We start from the raw sequence: 27,515 nt of genomic DNA on the forward strand, positions 1-27,515 counted from the left end.
TAAAAAAACCAAATATAAGATAATATAAATTAGTAATAATGTATTAATGTAATAATAGAAAGCAGCAACAAAAATCAGTTTTAGTCACGGTTAGTTTTTAGAACATTAACATTAAATGATTTATTTACTGAATTGGTTAGCTCTTGTATTTGAGTTTCTAACTGTTTATTGATTTCTTCTAAGTGGTCAATTTTTCTCTGATAGTCCTGTTTTATACTGTCATCATCTTCCAACATCCTGATCTTCTCTTCAGCTTTTATTCTTAAGAGATGATTGAAAAAAATAATTATGCAAGGAAAAAAATTCATGGCTTTAAATACTACATTGTTTTTTAAGTTTTTCAAAATAAAAATGTAAAACAATATTTTATTTTCAAAAATATAAAAGATTTCAAAAATATAAGATTCAAAAATATAAAAGTTTTAAAAGTGCATTGTTTGATATTCATTCAAAATTTCAAAAATCTCTGTGAGTTGACTTATGCCAACTATGATCTTTATTGGTGAAACTGAAACTAATTTATGTTATATACATACATATATACATACATAAATACATACATACATACAAACATACATTCATACATTCATACATACATACATACATACATACATACATACATACATACATACATACATACATACATACATACATACATACATACATACATACATACATACATACATACATACATACATATGTTAATTAACTTATGATTATTATAGAGAAAAACTATTTTAAAAAGTAAATGAAATAATAAAATAAAAAATTACTTAAGAAGTCTTTCTACTTCTATAGAACTTAATGCTTCAGTTAATTGAAGCTCTAACTTCTCTTGAGCTTGATATAATTGTCGTCTAAAAAGTATTTAATATCTTTAATTCTAATATTTAATCAGACAGTATTACCATTAGAAATTAGTATTAAAAATCGGGAATTTATTTTCAAAAGCATTTCAGAACTTTGTCAATAAAAATAAAATTTTCTGTTGAATAAAAAATCTGAATCAAACAAACTTTGTTGTGTTCCAATTTGATTCCCGATCTTGAAATTCATCATTTGAAACTTCCAACTCTTCCACTTGTCCTTCTAACATTGTACATGTTTGTTTTAACATTTGGATAGTCTAAAATAAATTTAATAAATAATATTTGAAATGTGACAAAATTTATAAATTCATTTTTTTTAATTTAAAAATTCAATATTTTTTGCTTATGATTTAATAAAAAAATCTTAAAAACATAAAATTTTTAACTTATAACATAATTTTCAATTCTAGTGTTTTTTAATAAATTTAAATTTTATTTGTTTTAATCATTTAAATTTGACATTTTGAAAAAAATTAATTTTAATTTAATTTAAATCAACAAAATTTTAATTTTTTTTCAATATTAATTAATTTAATTAAACTATTTAATTTATAAATCAAATCAAATAAACATCAAAACACTGAATGTTTCAGGAAAACAATTAGTATTTTAAAAGAATAACAATTTATATTTGTGGTGACTTCAACTTTGAGAACCTCCTGGTAAAATATAAAAAATAAAATAAATGCAGTTGTTTTTGAATGCTGGGGTCATTGTAAAAAAAGAGTTTAATTTTTATAAAACTTAACTAATTAACTAGTTGAAATCTATTTCAATTTAACTTTGTAAGAATGTAAAAAAAGAAAAAATTAAAATAAAAAGAAATATTTAAAAAAAGGAAAAAAATTGATCTTTCTTAAAAAATATTTGCAAAGTACTCACAAGGTCTCGATTACTTAATTGTCTTTCTTTCTCACTTAACTCTTCTTGAAGATGTTCTTTATCTTTTAAATATTTAGCCGCATCCTCTGAACTTTTCTTTAATTGAGTTTCTAGTGACTGAAATACAATTATTTAAACTAAATATTATATTTGAATTACATATGATTAAACAGCAAGTAAATAAATAAACACAATAATAACAATTTTGTTTCAATAATAACATACAACTTTATTTGTATTTTATCTTTTAATTTTGATATATTAACAATATTGTAATTTATCTAGTTAAAATTTTTCTTTAAATTTGTTAGCTAATATAAGTAAGTTACATAATAAATAACTGATTAACTTTCTGGCTAAATTCATTTTAAATTAATTTTTATTACAAAATTCAAATCACTAAAATTTGTAAGTTCTATTAGGGTGTACCTATTTGTGCTTTATACATATCATCACGGTCATTTCACAATCGCCCAAGTCATTTTTTGGGGGTTTTGAGTTAAGAACGGAAATGCATAGCTCATAAAGTCTTTTATTATGAGGCAAATTACTTATGTCAGGAATCAATCAAAAAACAGTTTATTTTTAATTTTTTCATTTCTGCCCAAATCTGCCAAATCTTTTGACTTGGATGACTTGTTTTTCAACATGGCGACTCATAACATGCCGCATTTCTACAGTGATTCAGAAGTCAGGAGAATATTGGATGAAAGTAAGAAGTTATTGAATTATTGAACCACATAAAAAATACATTTTATCACATATTTGTTTTAGCATATTTCGCCTAAGTCATGCATTAAATGATTAAATGTGTGTCAGCTATGATTTTTGTATGGGAAAAACTGATTTGGACAATAGTGATATTTAACCTTTCATTGTATCTTGCATTTATAAATATAAATATACTATCATAATATTATTATAATCACTGGTCCTGGTTACAATTAAGTAAGTTTGGTCTTAAATGCTTTTTAATAAAGTAACAAAACACGTCTAATGGATTTTTATATTAAGTATTAATAAACTATTGTTTATTTTCATTTATATAATTATGTACTTTTAATGATAAATGTAAATGTTTTGAAACAAATAAAAAAATAAAAATAAAAAGTTAAAACAAAGAATGAAATGGTTTTTTAATGCGTAATCATTTACTTGTTTACATTTACATGGAAACTGATATTTTTAAATTAGTAATAAAAACCCTATAATTCAAATTAAGTGTGAGTATTTTTTAAACAATCATTAAAAGTAAATTGTACTCTTTATTTTAGGGGTTTCCGATAATATTGATAAATAAACATTAATAAAGATAAAAAATTATTCAGAATGTTTAAATTGTGTTTTAACAGACGATTTTTTATTTTTAGATTATTCACCTCCCCAAGGCCCGAGGGGGGCCACTACAGTCGAGGAGGCTACTCGTTTTTTTTTTGTGTTTTTTATTTTTTTATTTTTAGTTGTTATTCGTGGTGCAACCCTCTCTCAACTCTTTAACTCCGAAACACAAACCTTGCCGAGCAAGGCCGCTGCGCGGAGAAACTAAATTGAGCGCGGTACTTCCAGGGATGTGGTGGGAGTCGAACTCCGAACCTCTCGCTTACAAAGCGAGCGCTCTTACCACTACACCACTACCGCATTAAATAAACTAAGCATTTGTTTGTTGAGTTTTGTTATAGTTGGGTTTTTATATATATATATATATATATGTATATATATATATATGTATATATATATATATGTATATATATATATATATGTATATATATATATATATATATATATATATATATATATGTATATATATATATATATATATATATATATATATATATATATATATATATATATATATATATATATATATATACATACATACATACATATTTTTTGTTTTTTTAGCTTTAGTTAAGTCTTTTTTTTAATTTTCTCTTTCGTTGAGATTTTTTTTTCTTTTTTAAAGTAATGTTTTTTTTAGATAAGTTTAAGTAAGTTTTATTAGCGCATTTTTAAATTTTAAAAACATGTTAAAAGCCAAAACAAAGTATTTTTTGCGTGGTCATATAATTGTGTGCAATCACAAGTCTTCTTGTGAAACACTGTTATATGTAAATATTTAACTTAGAAGATTTCACAAAATCTACTAAACTGATGTAGCAGTAGAAATAAAATGTTATTCAGTTTTTTTAAGTTTTCTCAAAACAAGAAAAAATGACTTAGGCAATTGTGAAACGATTGTGATGATAAAATATGTCAAATATGCAGCTCAAGCACAAATATGCATACTTCAAAAAATTGATACTCTGAAATAGTTACTGATTTTACCATTACCATTGAAAGACAATTTGGCCGATTTGCTAATGAGAGTGTCCAACCGGTGGATGAAAATGTTGAAACCTTTTAGAAATTTGTTATTATTTGTATCAAAGTAAAAACATACCTCTTTATCTACTTTTAAATTTTCAAGAGAAACAACCATTCTTTTCATTCTAACATCAGTGTCCTTATTCATAAAAAATAAACAAACTTACAAAAGTACAAAAAAAATAAAAAGAAATTAATAAGAAAAATATCAAGAAAAAATTTTTTGGCTTCTGAATTTAGTTTAATAGGAGATTCCTTTACTTTTGTGTAATAGATAAACAAAATTAGTTTTTACAAACACCTTTAATATCTATGATAAAAGTAAAAACTAATGTTCCATTACTACATGTGCTGATCACTTTTGTGTACTGTGTAAAAAATTTAGATGTTGATAAAAAATTAAGGTATAATATTGTAAGAAAAATATATTATGTTTATCATGCCCATCAATAATATGATCATCAATAATATGATATCAATAAAATACCCATCAATAATATGATCTTCCTTTCATAACTATTAAATGAGAAATAATTCTATCTTTCTTTGTATGGATTATTAACAGTTAAAACATACAAAAATACGGCTAATAGAATTTCAATCATGATAAATATTGAAAAATAATTTTTGAAATCAAGGTTTAAAAGTATTACTTTTATACCTTAATAACAAATGTTGCTAAAACATTTATTGAAAAAACATAAAGTGCTTTTTGCTGCTTGGCAAAACTAAAAACAGGAAAATTTGTAAACCTTAGATATAATTAGTTAAAAAACAAAAATAATTTTCTACTCAAATCACATAGTAATAATCACCCCCTCTTCTTAATACTTACCCCACCAATCACTACTTATACTCAATCACAACCACCTCCTCTACTTTTTTTATTTAAAAGTGTTTTTTGAATAACCTCTAACATGTGGTAAATAAAAAAATTTATACCTGAGCTAGTGCTGCGCTTTGCTTTTCTGCTTTCTTTTTTAGCTCTTCAGCTTCATGCTATAAAAAAAAAAGATAATGCTAAACATTTAGTTTTCAAGTGATGATAGATAATTTTTACTAAAAAAGTATAATTATAGCGAGACATAAAGAAAATTGAGAAGATCAAAATAAGGGCAACCAAACTATTATGCTATGAAATAAGGTGATATTATGAAATTAACAACACTAGAAGAAAATAGACTACATGGAGATCTTCATGGCCATGATAAAATAAATTAGGTTATCATCAAAATACATCAAAAAAAGGCCAACATTTACAACACCACAAATTCAAACTGACAAAGCTTTTTGCAAAAATACATCTAGGTATTACATTTACTAAAAACGGATTGTAAATTCACGGAAAAACTTACCGTCTGATAAATAGAGGCTGATTTGATAAATAAATGTTTTTTACTAAATAAAATGTAATTTAATATGATATATAGAGTTGCAAATCAATCAATGAACGTTCTTAGAGCTTCCCATGAGGTAATAAAAATTTTCTCTGAACTTATCTAAACTTTTTGCTAAGTTTCCCATTTGTATAAAATTTTAAAATTTTTTATAAAACATTTTTATAGCTTTTTCAGGTTTTCCATAAGCTTTCCAAATAAGCTTGTGCAAATAATTTCATAAACAACATTTGAAAATGCAAACTTAAAAAGCTAATTAAAATTTTTATTTAAGAAAAAAATAAACTCACGCATTTAAAATCTCAAAAATTTAAACAGATAAAATAATTTGCAATAATTGCAAAAAAATAAAAAAAATGCACAAAATTTCTTTTGACTTTTACCTTTATTTTTTTTAATCAAAGTTTTTTTTAATGTTTCTTAAAGTTTTCATTAGTTTCATTCTTTTTCTTTTTTTAGGACTTTCAGATTAAGTGATTTTTGGTCATGTTTTAACTATTAAAAACATTCATCAAAATCAAGATACTGTTCTAAAGTACAGGTATTTCGGGTTTGTACATTCGAAACCAACTACATTTTGCTTGTAGAACAAACTCTAGCCTAACATACTCTGCAGATTTTTAAAAATTTTTGTCTTTTCCTGTTTTTTGGAAGCCTGTTTGGTAGTTAAAAGTTTCATTTGCTTAGTTTAAATATGATATAACTTGATATCAAAGATTTACTCAAATCCAAAAACAATATTAAATAGTATCTTACAGAAAGCTCTACCTAAAGAGAGATTTAACAAATAAGTTTATAAATATGAATTATATTGTACAGTAGTGGTGAAAAGAATAAGGACATATAAAAAAGTAAATTATAGTAAAGAATAAGAAATAATGAATAAGAATAAGAAATAATAATGATAGAAAAAGATGATTATTAATAGATTTAAAAAGTTAATTAGATGCAAATAAAAGTCAAGTGTGAAAATTCTTAGTGTTCAGTTTTACCTGAAAATATGACTTTTCTGCAAGTCTGTTATAACTTTTTTCAGTAAATAACAAATTCATTCTGAAAAATGATTCTTAATCAGAGTTACTTTTACTACAAATCTTTTTACTTTAATGTTATTTTATTTCGAAAATTTTTACATCTTTATGTAAAAATTTTTTATCTTAATCTTTAGTTTTTTTAAAACAAAACCAGCTCTTAGAAAACTATGTTTAACAACAAACTTTTTTTTGTTTTGTTTATTATATCAAATATTGATATGCATACAATAAATATATATATAAAAAAAAAAGCAGAATGTTTTTCTTCAACTTTTTAAACAAATTTTTATTAAAATATATTCTCAGAACTGCAAGAAATATGAATTAGATTTGGTACTTATACATTTTAAAGAATTTTATGCTGCCCCAATGTATCTATGCCCTGATGCTTAGAGAGAAATGCAACTAGTTTAGACATTTCAGATTTTAATTCTAAGCATTAAAACGTGTAAAGGCTTGATTATTAGAAAATTTACCAGGTCCAAATTGGATTAGCAATCACAACCACCTTATTTAAATCCAATAGAAAATTTTTAGAAGATTGTTAATGACAAAATCAAAGACTAAACATCAAAAGACAGCTAAAGTATAGGAAATGTCAAAGAACACTTGGTATTCCATTTCTTTTAAACTGCATGCATGTAGATTTAATGTGGTTAAATCACCACCAAATGAGGTTAAAAAATCACAAAAACTATGGAATGCATACATCATCATCATCATCATCATCATCATCATCATCATCATCATCATCATCATCATCATCATCATCATCATCATCATCATCATCATCATCATCATCATCATCATCATCATCATCATCAGCATCATCATCATCAGCATCATCATCATATCATCATCATCAGCAGCACCATCAATCATCATTGTCATCATCACCATCAATCACCATTGTAACCATCATTACCATCGTCGATCATCATTATCATAATCATCAAATTAAAAACAACTATTGAAATAAATAATTATTAACTAAAAAAGTTAATAAAAATAAGCGAGACAAAAAATAATAAAAAATGAGTCTGAAATTGCTCTGAACTCTGGTACCTGTAGCTTAGCTACCAGTGATTCAGAACTTTTTTTGTAAGTAGCCAACTCGTTTTGAAAATTTTTCCCATTTTCTATGGCCTAAAAATTAAATGTTGTAATTAAAATATATTATTAAAAACTTAACAACTTTATTTTTTTTATTTATATTTTTTATTGGTAACTGGTTAATTATTAACTTTTCTAAGAAAAACGAAGTTAATTTATTACCTTTGTTAAATCTTTATTGACACTTGACAAAGAGGATTCAAAGTTTTCGGCATTCTAAATATATAACTACATGTTATTTTTGCGTGTTTCTAACTTGATGTGCATTTTAACTAAATGAATATTTTTGTATAATATTAAAGAAACACATTTTGTTTGAATAAATTATTACAATGGCTAAAGTTTTGTTAGCAATTTCTAACTGGTCTTTGGTCACACGCAACTCTTCGTACACTGTTTTGATTTCATTTCTTAACGAATTTAATTCACTTTCTGTGAATGACTTTTCAACAACAAGCTGATTGATTCTTGCTGTCAGTTCATTTCTACCCAAAAGAAAAAAGCAAAAACTAACATTTATTTTTTTAGTAATAAATTAAAATTTATCATAAATATTATTTTTAATAATATATCTTTAATTATAATTTTTAACAATCTAAATAATTTCAATAAATGTTACAAAAGTATTACTATGTAATATATATGTATTAATTATATAAGTTAATAACAATAAATATAGAAGTAATAACCTTTAAAAATAAAAAATTAAGCTTAATTAATTTATATTAAATATACCGCTGATCAATCTCATTAGAAGTAGGTGCATCAGAACGATTTACTAAATTTGAAATCTGATTTTCCAGATTCAAGCATGATGCTTTTAACGATGCAATAGTCTATAAAAAATGAACTTTAACTCACATCATCAATAAACTCATCAAATGTAGGATGTTTTATTTAAACATTGCAATTAACAAAAAACACATATATAACAAATTCATAAAATTTTATTTTGAAAAATGAAATGATTTTAAAAAAGCCTTTCAATGCCTCATTTATTCATCTATCTAAAAAAATCTTTTATCTTATTTCAAAATTGAGATATAGTGTGTGTATAAGCACCGGCAAAGTTCGTTTAACTTTGCCAATCGAAGTTAAACCAAGTCCAATATTCGTGAAACTTCTGTATCGAAGTTTAAAAAATTATTACTCACTATTTTTTTAATGAAAACATGATACATTTTTAGGATTTATATATATATATATATATATATATATATATATATATATATATATATATATATATATATATATATATATATATATATATATATATATATATGTGATATACTAAAAATGTGTGGTTTAATTTTTCAGAAAAAGAAGAAAAAAAGGAATATAAATAAAAATAACTTTCCTTTTTTTTTCCCATAATAAAAATTTCTTATCTAGAAAATACCTGAATATGCCTAACGCTTAGTTTATGTATGTATTGTAGCCCCTTTTACTCCTTATTTCAGTATGCCATCAACAGAGTGCATCTTATGCTGCATTTATATATCTATTTCAGATTTTTATGTAAACAGATTCAAATAAAAAAATTTGTGTGTGCAAATATTTGTTGAATAATAACTGCTTCTTAATAAGTTGGTACTCATTTTTTAACCTTTTAAAGTAACCCAGTACAATCCTCCTCATGTTCTTTTGCCTTGTAATATTCAATTTTCTAGACAAAGGAGAAATAAACTATGATTTAAAATACCCTGCCTTGAGGATCTTGGTTTAGAAGAGTCTAGAGATGGTGTCAATCAACAAGAGCACTCATCTTGGGCTTATAAATATGTTAACCACATTCAGCTACTGTTTTTAAAAAGCTTCCAAGATAAAGACTTCAGGGTAAGTAGAAAACTTTTGTTTGTTCATCTATTAGTCTGGCATAGATGTAAACCTGTGTTATATTGTTTTCTACCTAGGTTGATGAAAGCTAGATATTTTTGACCTTACAAATAAATTGTTGTTGTTGTTGATTGTGCTTGTCCTTGGCAGTGGCTCTTTCTGTTATCTCCTGATGAGGGTACAGCTCTAAAAGTCTAAAAGTTTGGTTTTCTAAATGGTTCTGATGCCAGCTGGTAGTAAGGTTTCCCAAAATCTGTGGTAGCTCTCAGAGAGACTGATTTCATCAAAAGCTGTAAAACGTTACTAACAGTACCATGTTGCTCTGACTATTCTTTAATTTGAATTTTCCTGGTACTCGGAATATATATAAATGTGCCATGTGCCCGGCTCGGATAAAGAAAAACTACAGTAAAACTGTGACAGAGCCAGGCACCCAGCACATCTCTACCGAGTACCATGTTATGATCTCAATAAAACATTCATCTTCTGATTCTTCTCATCAGACTTGTCCTATCATTACACTTCTTACAACTAACTTGAAGCTGACTGGTATTTTTCTCATCCCAAAAATAGTGATGGTTCTCAGCTGGTGTCTTTCGCTGAATATTTTGCCTCATTTACAGACAAGCATATTAACTTTTTTAACTACTTATTTCTTTTCTTTGATTTCACATCAAGCCTCGCTCTACACCATAGTTTTCTTCTTTTTGTGCAGGTGCCATTTCTAATTGAATTTATTTCTTTTATTTTTTTTCTCACAAGAATCACAGTTAAAATACATCTTTATATTGTTGCAAGAAACTGATGCAAAAAGGTATTGGCTGACACTAAAGTTTATTATCCTCATTTTACTAAATCTTATATTTTATCAGAGAAATTAGACTCTAGATTTTTGGAAAATCTTTAACAACGTCATTAATAAAGACAAGTCTAACAATCCATCTTTCATACATGGATTTGATCTTATTAACTCTCCTAAGGATATGACAGAACTGTTTGCAAAGAACTTTTTCTCTAATCCATCTTTTGAATCTAATGACCACATTCTTCCTGTCATCCCAAAGAAAAATTAATCAATTGTTAAACATCAAAATCACACTTATTATTTTTAAACTAAAAAAGCTGCAAGCAACCACTATTACTAGAAAACAAAGAATAGTGAAAAAAACAAAACAGAACACATAAAATGTTGTAGGTTTTATGAGTCTTGAAATGAGAGAGTTTCAAAGATGGAAAGATGGGAGTTCCAAAGCATTGATTTGCAAGGATAAAAAACTAGATAAATAAAAGTTTGTAGAGCATGAAGAGATAAAGTAAAAGGATGCAACTTTGTTAAATGGTGAATTAAGCGAGAATGAGTTTTGGTTAATGGAACTAGAGGTGTTGGCTTGTTTGAGCTGCAACCATGAAAGTATTTGAAAGATATTCAACCCTACCACACTGGGACAGTAGCTCAAGCCTGGCAGATTAGGTCTAACTAAACAGAGTAGGTCTAACTAAACTTATAATACATTTTTGGACCTTGTTTAGAAAAGAAAGAGAATCATTAGAAAATATAATAAATATGACAACAGTATTCCATTCAGGGATAAATAAAAGATTTGTAGAGGTAGAGAATGGAATCAGGAATGAGAAAAAAGTGAGCGTGGTCAAGTGAAGCAATCTTAGCAGATGCTAACTTTGCAATTGATTGGTTTCCATGAGAGGTCAGTAGTGAATGATAATCTAACTCTTCTCTACTTTGTGATCATTTCTGTCAAAATCTTACAAAAGTGTTCACAGAACTTCTATCTCCCTAACTCAATTATTCTGTAAACTATTTAACAAATGCTTAACGTAGCCTTGTTTTCCTGCCTGCTAACAAATGGCATCTGTGGTTCCAGTTTCTAAAATCTGTAGAGATTGCTCAGACCCAAGTATCACTCAATCAGTTAACTCAATCTTACTATTATTAGTGAACCTTTGAATCTTTATCAACACAAATTCTAATACTTCATCTTGAACCAATCAATTTATTCTGTGACATTTTAGTTTCAATAAAGTCTAGCATGGTAGTCTTCTCCATAAACTCGCATTATATAGTAAACCTGAAAAAGTTTTTTAAATTATTAAATCATTCCTTTTTAACCTCAGTATTAAAATTGCCCGTGGTGAACAACACAGCGCCAAGGTTCCATCCTTGGCCCAGTGTTATTCCTAATCTAAATTTATGATTTTCCTGATTATCTTACCTCTATTTGCCTTTATTAGCCTATTTGCTGATCTATTTGTTGACAAAACAATAATATACTCCAGTATTGACAATATGTCATCATTTGATGGCTTGATGACAATATGTCATCATTTGATGGCTTAGAACAGGAAGCTGAGATTGAATCTAATCTCTCTTTTGTAACAGTCATGGTCTACTTTAGTTATACAACTGGGTATTTTGCATTTTAAAGAAAAAAATAGAAGCCCAATTTTTTAATTTTCATTCAATTACATTGAAGTCTCTACAGTAGTATTTTTGCTTCCGAAAAATGAAGAATTAAAATTAAATTAAAATTGCAAATAGATTGGACACCCACTAATTCTTCTGAACATTTTAATGAAAAATTTTATACGAAAAGGTAATACAAATCAACATTTTTGATTAAAAGAAAAGATTTATTACAACTTGTAAATTTCCTATTTTCATTAAAAAAATTGCTAACTAATGCCAACAAATTGCCAAAGAATATTTCAGACAAATCAGTAGTTTTACTAAATGATTTGATTAATAACTTGGACAATATTACTTAAAATTTTGCTTCTGATGGTTTTTTATTCTTGAAGTATAATGATCATATAATTTTTTATAAATTGAGTTATAGCACTTCATCTATTCCTAAGGTTACAGTGCATTCCCGTAAACAATGAAATACATGTTAAATTATTTATAAAGGTTCATCCCTGCCATTGCCTCAATGGTTTCATCATAAAAGAGATTATTGTTTTTCTTGTAAAAGCATGTTTTAATATTTTTCTACCAATATTAAATCACGAGCAGAACAATTTTTATTTTAATTGGCTGAATTACAACAAATTAAATGTATAAAAAACCCTACTTCTTCATATTACTAGGTATGCACTGATGTTATGATATACTCCAATACAGTCATATCAACTTCTACTTGAATAATTTGCCTATACCATCAATATTATTACTTAAAAAAATAACAAAAAAAATATTGATGCTCTAAAGTAGTGCAAAGCATTTAAAATTTTGAAAGAAAGATATAAAGATATTTGTTTGATTATTGATGAAATGTATTTTCAAAGATGGAGTATGATTGGTAGTGATGAGACTAGAGAACTGTAGATAAGATGGTTTATTTTATGATATGATATTTTAAAATATGGCCTTAAACAAAACATTCATTATGTGATTAAATCATCACCTAAAAAAACAATCAATGCTGAATAGTTGAAAAAAAGAAAACTTTTAGTGTCTTTGTTTTCTAACTGAATGAGAATTTTTTATAAAACAACAAACAGTTGAGAAAACAACCATTTCTCAACTGTTTGTTGTTTTATAAAAAATCCTTTGTGCATCAAATCAACAAGTCAAAAATTTGTTTTTTATTTACAACTCTAAAAATATTTACTTATATATTGACATTTTATTAAAAAATAAATCAGAGATAACTTGTTAAACTGTAAAAGAGTTTTTTTTTCAGATTTGAAATTTAATGGATTTAAAGATATTATAATTGTATGTAGTGGTGAAATTAAATAGAGCACCATCTGCAATATTTATGAAAAAGGCCTTGCTGTTGAGTATTCAAGAGTAGCAATCAATATATAATACCCTCATATTTTTCAACCCTTGGACTGAGGTATCTATTTCCATTTTAAACAGGTGTGGAAGACAGTTCACCAATTATTAGCAAGTCACAAAATGCAAAAACTGTAACAGGTGTAAAAGAATGGAAATTATTTTAAACATTTGCATGTTACAGTTGGTTTTTAATATACTTAGTTTATTTCACACAACAGCACCAATCAACATCACAAGTAAAAAAAATCTAGATAATCTAGTGTTCCAAAAATAGCCTAAGTACTCAACTTGTTTCTCTGCTCAGCAGCTTTGTTTGTCAAGGTTGGTGCTTTGGAGTAGAGTTGGGAGAGGGTTGTAACCACAATTAAAGTATCAACTGTAGTGGATTTCTCTGCCTGGGGAGGTGAATATATATTTAAAAAAAAAACATTTTAAAAAAGTATTAAATAACACAATGTTATTGATCATCTCAAATGAAGAGCAAAGCAAAACAACTCAAATTAGCTGAAAAAAAAGCTAAATACTAAAAACCAAACGAAACCAAAATTCTGCTGAAAAAAAGTCGTAGATAAAGAACAACTTATACTACCAGCAGCAAAAAGAGGTAAAGTTAATAAATGCAGAAAGCATAGAAAAGCATTACATTTAGATATGATCAGACTTATGAGACATAATCAGACATTCATTTAGCCCAAAACCAAGATGCAACACTTGGCTATGCAACAAAACATGCATGCCAAAGAGATTTGTGAACCACTTTTAGTGCTTTGGCACATTAGGGTGTCCAATTAGGATAGATATGATAGACAAGTTTCGCGTCTAAATTGGCCATTTAGTAAAAGGAAAATTCCTTTTTGTATTGTTTCTTAAGCGTGTTTTTTCTGTGGTCACAACAAAAATGGATTTACATTCTTGTATACTACCAAAATCTAATGAACCTCTAATAAAAGAGAAAAATTATTCAGTGGAAAAAAAAAATCCACACGAAATCATCATCAAGATTACTTTATTGGATTTGAACTAGAGAGAAGTTTAAGTGTCGGTATAAAATTTCCCCTTAAAGTTGCTTTGCTTAAAAGATACCTTGGAGAAATCAACAAGGAAAGTGATGAAATAACAGGGTCGAAAAAAAAACATATTCAAAGATCTTTTGATTGAATTACCAGAAATGTAGAATACAGCTCATTTACCAGTTAAGCTAGATAACAAATGAATGGCAAAGTGTGTTGAAGAAAAGAAAGAAGTACCCCAAGAAGAAATGAGACCAGATTTTAAAATCAATGAATTAACTCTATGGCATATCAGCTGCTACCAGTTATTACATATCTCGACATGGAATGTGCAAAGAGGACTAGGAGTTTTAACTGAACTAACGAAAGTATCCACAGATAATTTCATGCATTATTTCAACTACGATGCTGTATTCTGTTTACTTAAAGTAATTGTTTTCACTTTGTTGGTATGGTATTGTTTATCTCTAGGTTTATCTGTATTATTTATCTCTAGGTTTATTAGGTTCATTTGATGATTAGTTGCATCATAACTTTTGTACAATGAGAGGAATACAAGTCTAATCATAATAAATGAGTCAACGCCCACAGTAAAGCTAAAAGAAAAAAAATAGCTTTAAGTGATATAGAAATATAAGGAATCCTTGAGAAAAGTACAGATGAGTCAAGCAGCTCAGAAGTTGAAGTTCTCACTTTATTCCTGCAAAAACGAAAAACCAGATTGTTAACTATTACTATTCAAATTAACCCAACCAATTAGATCTCATTTTAAGTGATCAAATGGCTGTTGAATCAAAGTCGTCAAAGTTCGCAGTGCTTTGTTACATCATTTTCTAATCTCACAACCATCAGTTCACCATAACCGTAGGATTGAATAAGAAAAACAAGGTACCAAATAAAGGAGAAATTTCAGGAGAAGCACATTTTTCATCCATCCGGTCACTGGGATTGTTTTTCCACTTACTGGTAAATGAATGATTAATTTATTACTAGCTCACTCTTTTAAGGTTTTGAAAATGCAGATATTGAAAAATATTAAAATATTAAAATATTTAAAAACAAACATATTTTGTATGTCATGATGCAACGAATAGCATCGTTCAATCCAGATCAATGTCAAAAATTGAAAAGAATGACTGATTTTATTGCACTGTTTCACTGCATGAAACAGTGCAATGAAATCAGCCATTCCTTTTTACTTTATGGCCTTTTTTACTTAATTTCATCTTAGTTATCACACCAAATGTTGATAGTAAGTACATCGCTGATATGCAGGCGTACCGCGATACAGGCAAGACCGCTTCTGATGCAGCAATTCAGTCTTGCAACAGACACCTTTGGTATTTAAATGAATTATTAGACAACATTCCAACTTTTTCTCCAGGAGTATGAACAAATCTTTGATTTGGCTACTATTTAACCTAATCCATAATGCAAACCAGATAGACTAGACACAATTGCTTGTCAAGGACAGGATGAAGATGAAAGATTACAGCTACGTGAAAAATGTTGTTAAGTACTGCCAAGTTGTGAATGACTGCACCACGAGAGGTATAAAACTATTAGATTACAAAACCAAAGTCACCCCGCGCAACTTCAACTACTACTTCAAATAGTGGAGAACCATTGCAAATGAGGTTCATTTCAAGGACGAAAGAAAAATTTAATGAACTTTTGGTTGTTTTTTTAAGCAGTGTAAATTGTATCAATTTATCAATCAAGTAGTGCAAATCGTATTAATTAACAGAAGTTAAAATGCTTAAAAACCACTTGACTATTTAATTAAGGATGTATCCTTAAATTAATTTTTATATAAGTCCAATTTTTTAAACAATATAAATAAGATAGTAAACAATACTGTGTCAAAAGTTGAAGTTGTTACGGGATATATTTGTTAACATTTCAAGCAAAAATACTCAAAAAAGATGGTAAAAAATTTTTATATTATTAAAAATACTTAGTATGTATTATTTTTTCTTAGTCTAAAACTCAGTTTTAAAAATTGGATAATTCTAAAATTTTGAAGGAATGGCACATCACTAATCTGAATTTTTTTGTTGTAAAAAAATGTAAACTTTAAAAATCTAGAATTTTTATTTCTGTAAAAAATATCTTTATAAATGTTAAAAATATAAATCAATATAGAAAACTTGCAGTTATTGCAAGTTTTTTATATTGATCAGTTTTAACAGAATTTCTGCCATAAGTCTTCCTTTTTCTTTTTAGTTTTAGTATTAAATTCTACATTTTTAAAACTATATGTTTTTTGTTTAATGCAAAAAAAAAAAAAAAAAAAAGTAAAAAATAATAAAGTTAGGTTTTTATTGAACGGTGATTAGCCCACTGATTATAACAATGTTTAAAACATAAAACAATATACCGAGTCTTTAACAATGATATTATTGTTGCTATCTTCCAGTTGTTCTTTTACTTTGAGAAAATCTGTTTCCATTTTCTTGTACTCATTTTGTGAGTTTAAAAGTTCTTTTTGTAGTTTCTAAAAAATATAAATTTTGTTTCAAAAAATTGGAAATTTTTATTACTTAAAATTTGAAAAAACTATTAGTTGTAAAAAAGTAAAAACATTAAATTTTGTAATTAATGATTCATAACATTAACCCTCGGAATTAGGAAAAATGAGGTCGGCAATAATTTGCCGACCTCAATCTTTTAGAGGTTGGCATCAGGTTGGAAAAAAAAAATTGATACAAAGGTCTTACCATAAAACATAGAAACAAGGTCGGCAATTTTTTGCAGAACCCAAACATTTTTAGGTTGACCGTTATGTTGGCATTGCCAAATCCCGACCCTAATTCCGAGGGTTGATAACATGAATGTCTAACATGCTTATAATGTGGTTCATAATCGTGAAGAAGTGTATTTGTGCTCATTGTTTGTTTTTCAAAACATGAATTATATACCAATAGAAAAAAAATTCATAAACAAAAAAGGAACAACGGCATTCATACTGATCAAAGAAGTGCAATATTTTGTATTGCAAAAAAAATAAATCTAGCTTAGTTTAAAAAAACTTCATTTAAAAAATGAAAACTGAAAACTTTAACTTTATTTTGTTCAGGGAAAAAAAAGATTATGTTAAATAAACAATGGCAGCATCAAAATTTACAGAATTAAAAAAAAGTAACATAATACAAAAATTATAGAAATAAAAAAAAAGTATTAATTGCAATTAAGCAATCAAAATTTTAGAAAATTAAAATGTAGGTTGTCTATATAGGATAAATGTATAAACATAGCATGTTAACTGCCTCCTTAGAGGATGTTAGAATTGGTATCCTCTATTGAATCTCCACTTAGAGGATGTTAGAATTGGTATCCTCTATTGAATCTCCACTGATGTGATGACAACAAAAAATAAAATAACTGTATTTAAGTCATTCAAAATACCTCGATCCTTTTTTCTACTTGGGTTTTAAGGTTTTCTCCAAAATCGACTAAACTTTCATATTTTCGTTTAGAATCATCAAGTTCATCTTGTAATCTCTGAAAAATAATAAATTTTCTAAAGAGTAATAAAGTTCACCTTATAATTTCTAAAAAACTATAAAATTAATTCTGAAACAGTTTTATATTTTATGTAAAGAAAATATAGAAATCTTTTAGTTACTTTATTTTCTTGTTTGAGAGAAAAATTCAGATCTTCTGTAAGAGATAACTTTTTTTCTAGAACTTCAACTTCTTTATTAGATTTGGTTTCATCCTAAAATAATATGCAATAATAATTTATCAAAAATTATTTTGTCAACTGTTTGTCAAAATTGTTTACAAGATATTTTGCAAGAAAATAACTTGGTTTGCTCTTCATGTGAATAAAATTTACAAAAATACTTTAAATGCAAACAGTACTGAAGATATGCATTATTTCCTTTTAATATTTGAAGAAACTCTTAAATCTTTCAAATAAAAGATAACTATTTTGATTATTCTTTTAAAAATTCAAGCATTTAAATTCTTTATACATCTATAACACTGAATTTTAACTTTTATATTATAACAAATATAAACTTACAAGTATTATAAGGTTTAGAGTTCTTTATTCATACAACTATTGTTATGTAACCTTCAATAGTTTCGAATTAATAATTCAAAAATTTAATTAGCCTTTTCAGTTAATTATAAATTAAAATGACCAATAAAAAATGATAAAAATATTTTTGCACAAAAATAAAAATAAAAACTTGCTTTTGAATATCAACATTCAGCATAACTGCAACTTTATTCAAGACTCTTATATTTGGACTTTAATACATGTTATGAATTTGGTAGATGTTTTTTTTTTTTAATTATTTTATTCTATAAAAGTATAACATTGCTAACTATCTATGCAGCTCTACCAGCAAAGTATCAACTTTAGAGGTATTAGCCTTATAATGCATGACCAACATTAACTTATAACATAAATTAATTTATACTTTTATAATATGAAGCTTTTTAATATTAACTTTTTGTAAGGGTACTCCAATGGTTGGTCCCACAGCCCAAAATGTATATTTTAAATGAATTCTACATTTCATTTGTCACCTATAGACAAAAGACTATTGACTTTTAAATGATGTTTAAATGAAAATTTTTAAAAATTCAAGTTATAAAATAAGGAAGTTGGAATACAACTTTTAGACTATGATTGTCTGTCCTTAAACACAATCACAAATACTGAAAATAATTTTGTACCCTAATTAAGCAGTAAAGAGGAAAGTTTCATTTATTGTTTTTACATTTATTTAAAATTTTGACTAATTTTTATTGAAAACAATCTGTAAAAATTTCTATGAACTAAATAATTCAGATCCATTCAAATATTCAGCATCTCAAACATTTTTATGGTGGTAATATAAGTGGACCAAATAATAAACTTTTTTTAAAAACTGAAGTGCGATAGAAATCAATTCTTGAAAAGAAAAAAAAATGATATAACTTGAATAGATTGGAGTCAGAAAGGAGATTTTAAAAGGAAAATTTGAAAAGAAAAGTTTGAAAATTTGAAAAGTCAGAAAGAAAAATTTGAAAAGAAAATTAAATTGTTTCTGGAAAAACAGGTACAATTGAATTGGTGAAAAGAAGAACAGTACTAGTCCAATATTTTTATTTCAAGATAATCAATGTTTAAGTTTTAAACAGTTATAAACTATTTATCAATCTACTTTATGGCAAAAAATAATGAAAGGAAGATGGACAAGTATTATTTTAGTAGTACATAGAGAGATCGACATAAGTTAAATGAAATTATGAAAAAAAGTGCAAATAACAAAAAATGGACAAGTACTGTTCTTCTTCTCGCCAATTCAATTATAATAACTATTTGAAAAGAAAATTGAATCATTTCTTTTATTTTTATTAGGGAGTCTGGATCCTGTAAAGTAAAAAATGAGGAGATATGAAATTTCTGGGAAAATAGGTACAATTGATTAGCTGAGTTTTGTTGTAGTTAAAATTCACCAGCCATAGATTCAAGATCAGCTGCCTGTTCTAAGTGATCAAAAAAGAAAACTTTTTGTCAAGGCAGGAGTATAAAGTTAAATCATCAGCAAATAAAGCTTTATATGACGTTAATAAAGCGGTTAGAAAGTAATAATCTATCAATCTCAAAAAATTTCCCAGATACACCATAAAAAGCAAGCTTAAGAGCAATAGTCCTAGCCTCACTGCTTCCACCTAATGCATGATAAAGTCTTTCAGTCACAGCAGCTAGCAAGTCAACCATAAAGCAAGAAGATCGAAAATCGTACTGATTGGCTGACAGTAAGTTATTTGACTCAAAATGGGATGTTACAAATTTGTTGATCAAAAACTCATTATATGTATTAGGATATATTTAACTTTTTTGTATATATATTTAATAAATTTAATATATTTAATAATTATGTGTATTAAAATATATTTAATTTTTTTGTATATATATTTAATAAATTTAGTATACTTAATAATTATGAGTTTTCATACAATTTCTTGTCATACAAGCTCTTGGATTAAGTAGACTTTAGATTTCTGATTTTACATCATGACAGATTTATGGTACAGAGGGTTTATTATTTAACATCTTATTTAACAACAGGTCTATAGTTTGTGTCTTAATTTAATATTAGTGCAAAAGGGAAAGCTGACTCATTTAAAAGCTTTATTTACAGCACTGCTTTGTGGTTAATTAAAGCTCCTATCCTAATAACAACACCTTCTTTAGATATTAAAGCTTTTGAAGAAATTGAACAATATTTTGAATTTAGTCATAGACCAGCAGTTGTGTTGAAGTCGCTAAAAAAACACTTTTTTGTATGCCAATAAAAATATTTATTAACATACAAAAAAGTAAATTTTTATAACATTTTGTATGGCACATTTGCGACTTAATGACTTGCTGATAAATGTTTACCTGTAGATCAATTACATAAATATTTTTGCTCAAAAAGCAAAAAGTTAGTTGTAAGATGGAAAAACCTAATTTTTATTGACAATGGAAAAAAAAAAAGAGAATACTTTATTAAACCGAAAACTGGTTTTTCTTTGATTTGTTAAAAATTACATGGCATGAAACAGGATAACAGAAAATCATTTCATCTAACTCTGACTTATTTCCAGGTTATGTCTTCTTAAGTCTTCTTGTTGTAAATGACAGTACAGTAGTTGATATTTAACTTGGTCAAAAACACAAAATACACAAATAGTGTCATGCACTTAATCACAAATACAACTTTCTCTTTTTTCTGTCACCGCTTTTTTTAAATGTCATGGTCATATGTGTGATCAAAGTTTTACAACTACCATAAAAGTGTTCAGAGGTGATTGATAAATAAAAGCCTCTCTAAACATAATTTGCACATTAAAAACTTAAAATGATAAAAAATGTTGAAATCCATTTTAAAAGCAATGCTAACTTCTCTCTGAAAATCCTCAATAAAAGGCTTCTTGACCATTTCTTTAAATAAATTGATACATTTAACTAAATTCTCTTGATCAACAAGTGCACTGTTTCTTCTTAAACGGCAACCTAAAACATTTCTTGTAAAAGATATATGAAATCTGTAACCCAGATGTAAAACAAAACTAATTTATAAAACTTTAATACTAAAGGTTACCCGTAACAAAAAAGGTTTTGCTTACTAAACAATTACTAAAAATGGTATATGTCTGGAACCTTTAAATTCCTTATCCTCTTCATTGGTTTACTTCAAAATAACAAGAAAACTGATGTGGAACAAATGTGTACCTTTCCCTGCTCATTGTACTGATCTCACCCATACCATGTAACTCTAAGTTACTAATGTCTTCGAATTTGAAATCAAAGATTCTTGAATTTTTACTAACTATAATTTCCACTAGTCCCAGAAACTCTTCTGTTTTTATTTTACTGTTAACAAAGCAGAAAATTGATCAACTGGCTCGATAACCAGTACCTGTATCTAAACTTAACTTATCTGTATCTAAGTCAATAGTATTTATAAGGCGTGCTAGTAAACTATCCTCTAGATGATCACTTAAACATTTGATAAAGCTGTCAACTGATCTTACCAGAGAATAATAAATGGGATTTGATGTTTAGAATGCCAAAATCTTTTATGTAGTTAATAAGATCTTTATAGTTTTTGCGTACTACTTTTGCATGCAATAAAATTTTTAAAAAGTTATACAGAAGTTTTCAAAAACTTCTGCATAACTTTCCTGTTTTGCTTTAGTAGTTTTGGCTCTCATGAAAAACCAGTTTGTATGCAAACTCATATATATGCGAAAACTCAGATATATCGCCATTACAAAGGGGGCCAAAATTCACTTTTACTGGACAAAACTAATAACTCGTCATATAAAAAAGATTTAAGAACCATTTTTGTACTGTTTACTAATTTGAGGATTGCGGTTTCAATGGTAACATTAGTTTTAATTTTGGGTTGCTGTAGATACCTAAATTTCTCAGCAACCACATATTTTATTAACCTTAACAAATATAAACTGGAAAAAGTAACAACTTTACTAGATTACTCGCATAATGACCACATTGAGTATTTTTATACTACATATGTAGTGGTATGGATTTTTTATTTGGTTGATAGTGACACCTGAAACGCCTGGCAACGGTTCACTTTGCATAAATACTAGCTAAAGTAACTTTTTTTTAAGCATCAATGTTATAAACTAATATTAATGTGGCAGTCTAATTGAAAATTATTTTATGCATTTAAAAAATTTAACACATTCCCAATTAGTAATTTTAAGTATTTTTATGCAGTTCCAGGGCTCTATTTTATATTTCATGAAATTACTACATGATCCATATAAAAAAAATCTTAAAGCTTAAACCTTTTTGTGTATATAATAATATAAAGGTTTTGATTTAAAATTAATTTATATATATATATATATATATATATATATATATATATATATATATATATATATATATATATATATATATATATATATATATATATATATATATAATATATATATATATATAATGAATAATTTAAATGTAATAAAAACAAATTAAAAAAATAAAAACATACAACTTCTTTAGCTTGATGATTTTCTTTGAAATTCTAGAAGAAGAAAAATCTCAAACTTTTATTTAAATAACTACAATAAGTATATAACATATTAATATTCATTACATATTAGTTAGAACTAAATATTAATTTATATTATTTTATTTGCTTGCATGGCTTCTTTCATGTAATCCTAAAAATGTAGTTCAAAAAATTTAATTTCCCAAATTGTTTGTTATCTAAATTGATAAGGCCATTGATATTTTTTTATTTCTAAGTTTCAAGATGTTCTTATCAAATTTTTAAACTTCTATTTTTGGCAGACTTATTTATTTTCAATGAATAATATACAAAAATATAACTATATATATAAATATATATATATATATAATATATATATATATATATATATATATATATATATATATATATATATATATATATATGTATATATATATATATATATATATATATATATATATATATATATATATATATATATATATATATATATATATATATAACTCTTCCTGATGATCCAGCAATGGTGAAACTTCAAGTTGAAGAAAAAGTTATATATATATATATATATATATATATATATATATATATATATATATATATATATATATATATATATATATATATATATATAACTCTTCCTGATGATCCAGCAATGGTGAAACTTCAAGTTGAAGAAAAAGTTATATATATATATATATATATATATATATATATATATATATATATATATATATATATATATATATATATATATAAATTAGTAAAATTTATATATATATATATTTTACTAATTTATATATATATATATAAGTTAGTAAAATACCCCACAAAAAAAGCTTAATTGCCTTCAATTAAGCTTTTTTTGTGGGGAATAAGTTCTTAGACTAATAAAACAATTCAATTTGACAATGTGAACCAAATAGTGTTGGAGGTTAACATTTTGGGCTAACGAATAGATCTATTCGGAACTCCGTCTTGTCGGTTTTTTCTCAGTTTTTTGAAGACTCGGAGTTTGAGTAAAATTGAGAAACTTTGTCAACAACTTATCAATAATAAAACTATTGATAGTTTGTTTAATGATTATTTTTTAAATACATCAGTAAATGTTTACAAAAAAAATCGAACCTTCAATAAATAAATCTAACAATTTCCATTAGGTCCAAGGCTTAGACTCATTTTTCTGCCTAGAGCAAATAAAGTTTCACTAAATGTTACAAAAACTAAAATACTTGTCTTGAAAATAAATACCCAAAAAACATGGAACAATGTACTTTTAACATAAATGGAAAAATATTGACTTTGTCAAAAGTTATACTTTAGAGTTTTGCTTGATGAGAATCTTTCTTTTAGGTGTCATCAAACCTACTTACAGATTAAGTCAATGAAATGAATGGTGGCTAAGATCAGACAATTAGTAAATTTTGAAACACTAATAAGCATTTATCATGCCGTATTTGGATCGCACCTTAGATATGTGTGCTAGATTTGGGGTAAAAAAAACGATTCTAAAACCAACTAGTTTCTTACCAAAACAAAGTCCTTAAAATTATTCACCTTCAAAATTACCTATTTGATAATATCTCTCTGCTATATAAATTTTAAAAAACTCTCAAGCTGAACGGCGAAGTTTTGGGAAAAAAATTCTAAAATAATTAGGTTTTTTTTTTCCTAATGTGACATCACAGTTGGCAGAGAACTTTATAATAATATAATTTAGTTTTAAAAACAAACAAAAATAAAAAATAAAAATATTAAGTTAATTTATCTTAAAGGTAAGTGTAATTAAACATTAGTTAATTCAAAGCTAGTTATTAAATTTAAATAAATTAAAAACAAATATCTGAGGATTAACAGGTGACAAATGGTGTAGCAATAGAGGTAGAAAATACTATAATTTAAACGTTCACCACGACTTTACATATTGCTTAAGGAAGGTAAAATTGTCAGCTCCATGTTCTGCTAAAACATTTGAACATTTTCTACAATGGAAAAGTTAAAAGAATTTGGATTAGATAGTGAATATATTGCAATTAAAATTATGGATGGTTCTAGGAAGATGCTGAAATTGGGTACCATAATAAAGTTTCTGCATCAGATCTTCCAGAATTATTTAATTCATTTTAGTTTGTTTTTTTAATTTGATATACGCTAAAAAAGATTGTGGGTTGCAAAGAAACTGATTCGGATATTGAAGCAGAAATGGAAACTGATGGAGAGAATGAAGGAGAATTGCCTATTAATTATTCAGAGGAAAAGATTGAATATAAAGAAAATATCGAAAAAAGTCTGAAGAAACATCAAATATTAATTCTTGAAATCTTTCATTGTTTCGTTATGAAGTTCTAAAAGAAACATACACGAAATTTACTGATCTTTGCATAATAAAGGACTACTGCTTGACGACTGCACAAGATAGAACAGTGTTTTTGAGATGATAAAAAGATTTTTGGTTGTGTTGAGGAACTTGAGGAACTAATTTGCCTAAACATGTTAAATGACATTGACTTGGATTTGTTGAAATCGCTGTCTGATTTATTGGAAGTCATTGCTGTTGCTACAGTTCGCTTGGAAAAAAAATACAACAATTTTGGAGTGACACTGTTGTGGAAACGTTAGTTAGCAAATTGAAGATTCTAGAAACTGATATCAGTTCTAAATTTGCAGAGGCTAATCTTCAGATACGAAAATTGTAAAAATATTATGTTGATATCCGATTTAAAAAAAAAATAAGAACCTTACATTTTTTTAAACTTCAAAAAAAAATATTCAAGTTTCGACTGCAAAATAAGTTGATCAAATATTTGCAACAAAAGAAAATAGTCACCGAGCAAAATTAGATAATCGCGCTAAAGGCAAACAAGAAGAACCATAACAATCAACATTCTTTTTGTTGAAATTCAAAAAGCTCTGAATCAAAAGTTAAAATCAACAGAAAAATCAAAAGCTGAATCAAAAAAAATCAAGACCTACATCAATTGGTTAAAAGTATATGTAACAACTGGTGTGAAATCTGAAGCAAATTTGAAATTTAAACTAACCGTCCACAGAATTTAAGCCATTTATTAAATAAAACCTGTTCGTGAAAGAATTGTGATAAAAAAAAAATTTAAGTACTAAAAAATAATTGAAAAAAATTTTTTTTTAAGAATTTATAAGGAATTATAAATTGAAATATATATTAAAAAAATAATTACAAGAACAATGTTTAGTTATCAACTTGATAGTTTAATTTTTTATTTTATATTTTTATATTTTATTTTATAATTTTTTATTGTATATTTTATCAAAACTCCAATTTTTTCTCGACTCCGACAGAGTTTTTTCTCAATTTCTCTCGAATCCATTTTTTCACAATTTTGAATACTTTGGTGCTAACCCTATTTTAAAGTTGTTGTTTTTCTTTTATCAGATTCAAGATCAGTTGCATGTTCTAAGCAATCAAAAAGTGATGACTTTTTGTCAAGACTCATGTAAATAGGTGAGCCATTAGTAAATAGAGCCACTTTAGAGGCATGATTATCAAAAAGTTGCATTATATAGTAGAGGAACAATAAGAGGACCAGATAGAAACTTGTGGTACCCCAAAGTAACTGGAAATGAAAAGTGTTGTCCATCAAGAATAACTTTAACACTTTAAGTAGACAGGAATGATTCAATAATTTTATAAACTCTCATAAAAATAACAGTTTCACAGAAAGAAAAAAATAATGGCTAGAGTGAGGCTTAACTTGAACTCCATTAGAAGGAATAAACAGTTTCATGCCTGCTTGAAGCTGCGGATTATAAAGGAAGGCCATTTTTCATCAGAGAAATGTCAGCCCAAAGAACATCACAAGGAAAATTATTAAAGTTACTTCAAATAATGCATTTAAAGCGTATCATTTTATTAACTTTGGATAATTTGTTTTAACTTCTTTAATTAGTTAAAACATTTTAAAATAAAATTAAAATAAATTTTATTAAAAAAATTGTTTAATATTTGCTTTATTTGAATTAAACAATTTGATGTGATAGTGGGGTTGTGGTAGAGCGTTCAAAAGCAAGAAGTTCCGAGTTCAATCCCCACCACATCCCTGGCACTCAGCTTGTTTCTACATGTAGCGGTGTTGTTTGTCAAGAAAATGTATTCTTAACCAGTCTTCATTGAGACAATGCATCAGAAAAGTGTATTAAAAGCTGCATACTTTAACAGAAACAAGATAAACGACATCTATTTTTACTAAGATATGACAGAATCCAAAAAAGATCTCATTAAACAGTTACGTAGTGAAGTTAAATCATTAAATGCGATTCAAAACAATGAATACTACTACACTCTAAGAAATTTCAAGATTGTTAAACTGGAGTTAAAGAGGTGAGAGAGGGTTGTAACCACAATAAAGTAGTCTCCTTGACTGTAGTGGCCTTCTCGCCCTTAGGGAGGGGAACATAAGATTAAAAAAATAAAAATAAAAAATCAACTTGGACTTTACATGGATTTAAAAAAACTAATTATCAAAATATTGTCACTTAAAAGTTATGGCAATTGTAAACTGCAAAATCCTTCGAAAATTTTTTTTTTTACCTTTAGTTCAACAATTTCTTTTTTGAGTCCATCTTTTTCTTTTTCTAATTTGTTTAAATTATCAGCAGAATCTTGAGTAACCTGATAAAAAAAGTTGATACTGTAAAAGTTTTAAACAACTTAACACC

General features: G+C 26.4%; 1 protein-coding gene across 1 annotated transcript in view; it reads right to left on the reverse strand.

Annotated features, from left to right (window-relative positions):
* LOC100200793 (citron Rho-interacting kinase) overlaps window positions 1–27,515 on the reverse strand; it is a 121,790-nt gene that overhangs the window by 48,429 nt on the left and 45,846 nt on the right. The window contains exons 12-26 of the mRNA XM_065807826.1: window positions 27,388–27,468; window positions 22,821–22,853; window positions 17,936–18,028; window positions 17,716–17,811; window positions 16,688–16,804; window positions 8,395–8,495; window positions 7,991–8,144; window positions 7,822–7,875; window positions 7,612–7,692; window positions 5,058–5,114; window positions 4,192–4,254; window positions 1,752–1,868; window positions 1,017–1,126; window positions 774–857; window positions 129–261 (exon numbers count right to left, since the gene is read on the reverse strand). Coding sequence (XP_065663898.1) covers window positions 129–261; window positions 774–857; window positions 1,017–1,126; window positions 1,752–1,868; window positions 4,192–4,254; window positions 5,058–5,114; window positions 7,612–7,692; window positions 7,822–7,875; window positions 7,991–8,144; window positions 8,395–8,495; window positions 16,688–16,804; window positions 17,716–17,811; window positions 17,936–18,028; window positions 22,821–22,853; window positions 27,388–27,468 — 1,374 coding nt within the window. The remainder of the gene's footprint in view (window positions 1–128; window positions 262–773; window positions 858–1,016; window positions 1,127–1,751; window positions 1,869–4,191; window positions 4,255–5,057; window positions 5,115–7,611; window positions 7,693–7,821; window positions 7,876–7,990; window positions 8,145–8,394; window positions 8,496–16,687; window positions 16,805–17,715; window positions 17,812–17,935; window positions 18,029–22,820; window positions 22,854–27,387; window positions 27,469–27,515) is intronic.

The sequence above is a fragment of the Hydra vulgaris genome, chromosome 10 (assembly GCF_038396675.1).
Source record: "Hydra vulgaris chromosome 10, alternate assembly HydraT2T_AEP".
Taxonomy (NCBI): Eukaryota; Metazoa; Cnidaria; class Hydrozoa; order Anthoathecata; family Hydridae; genus Hydra; species Hydra vulgaris.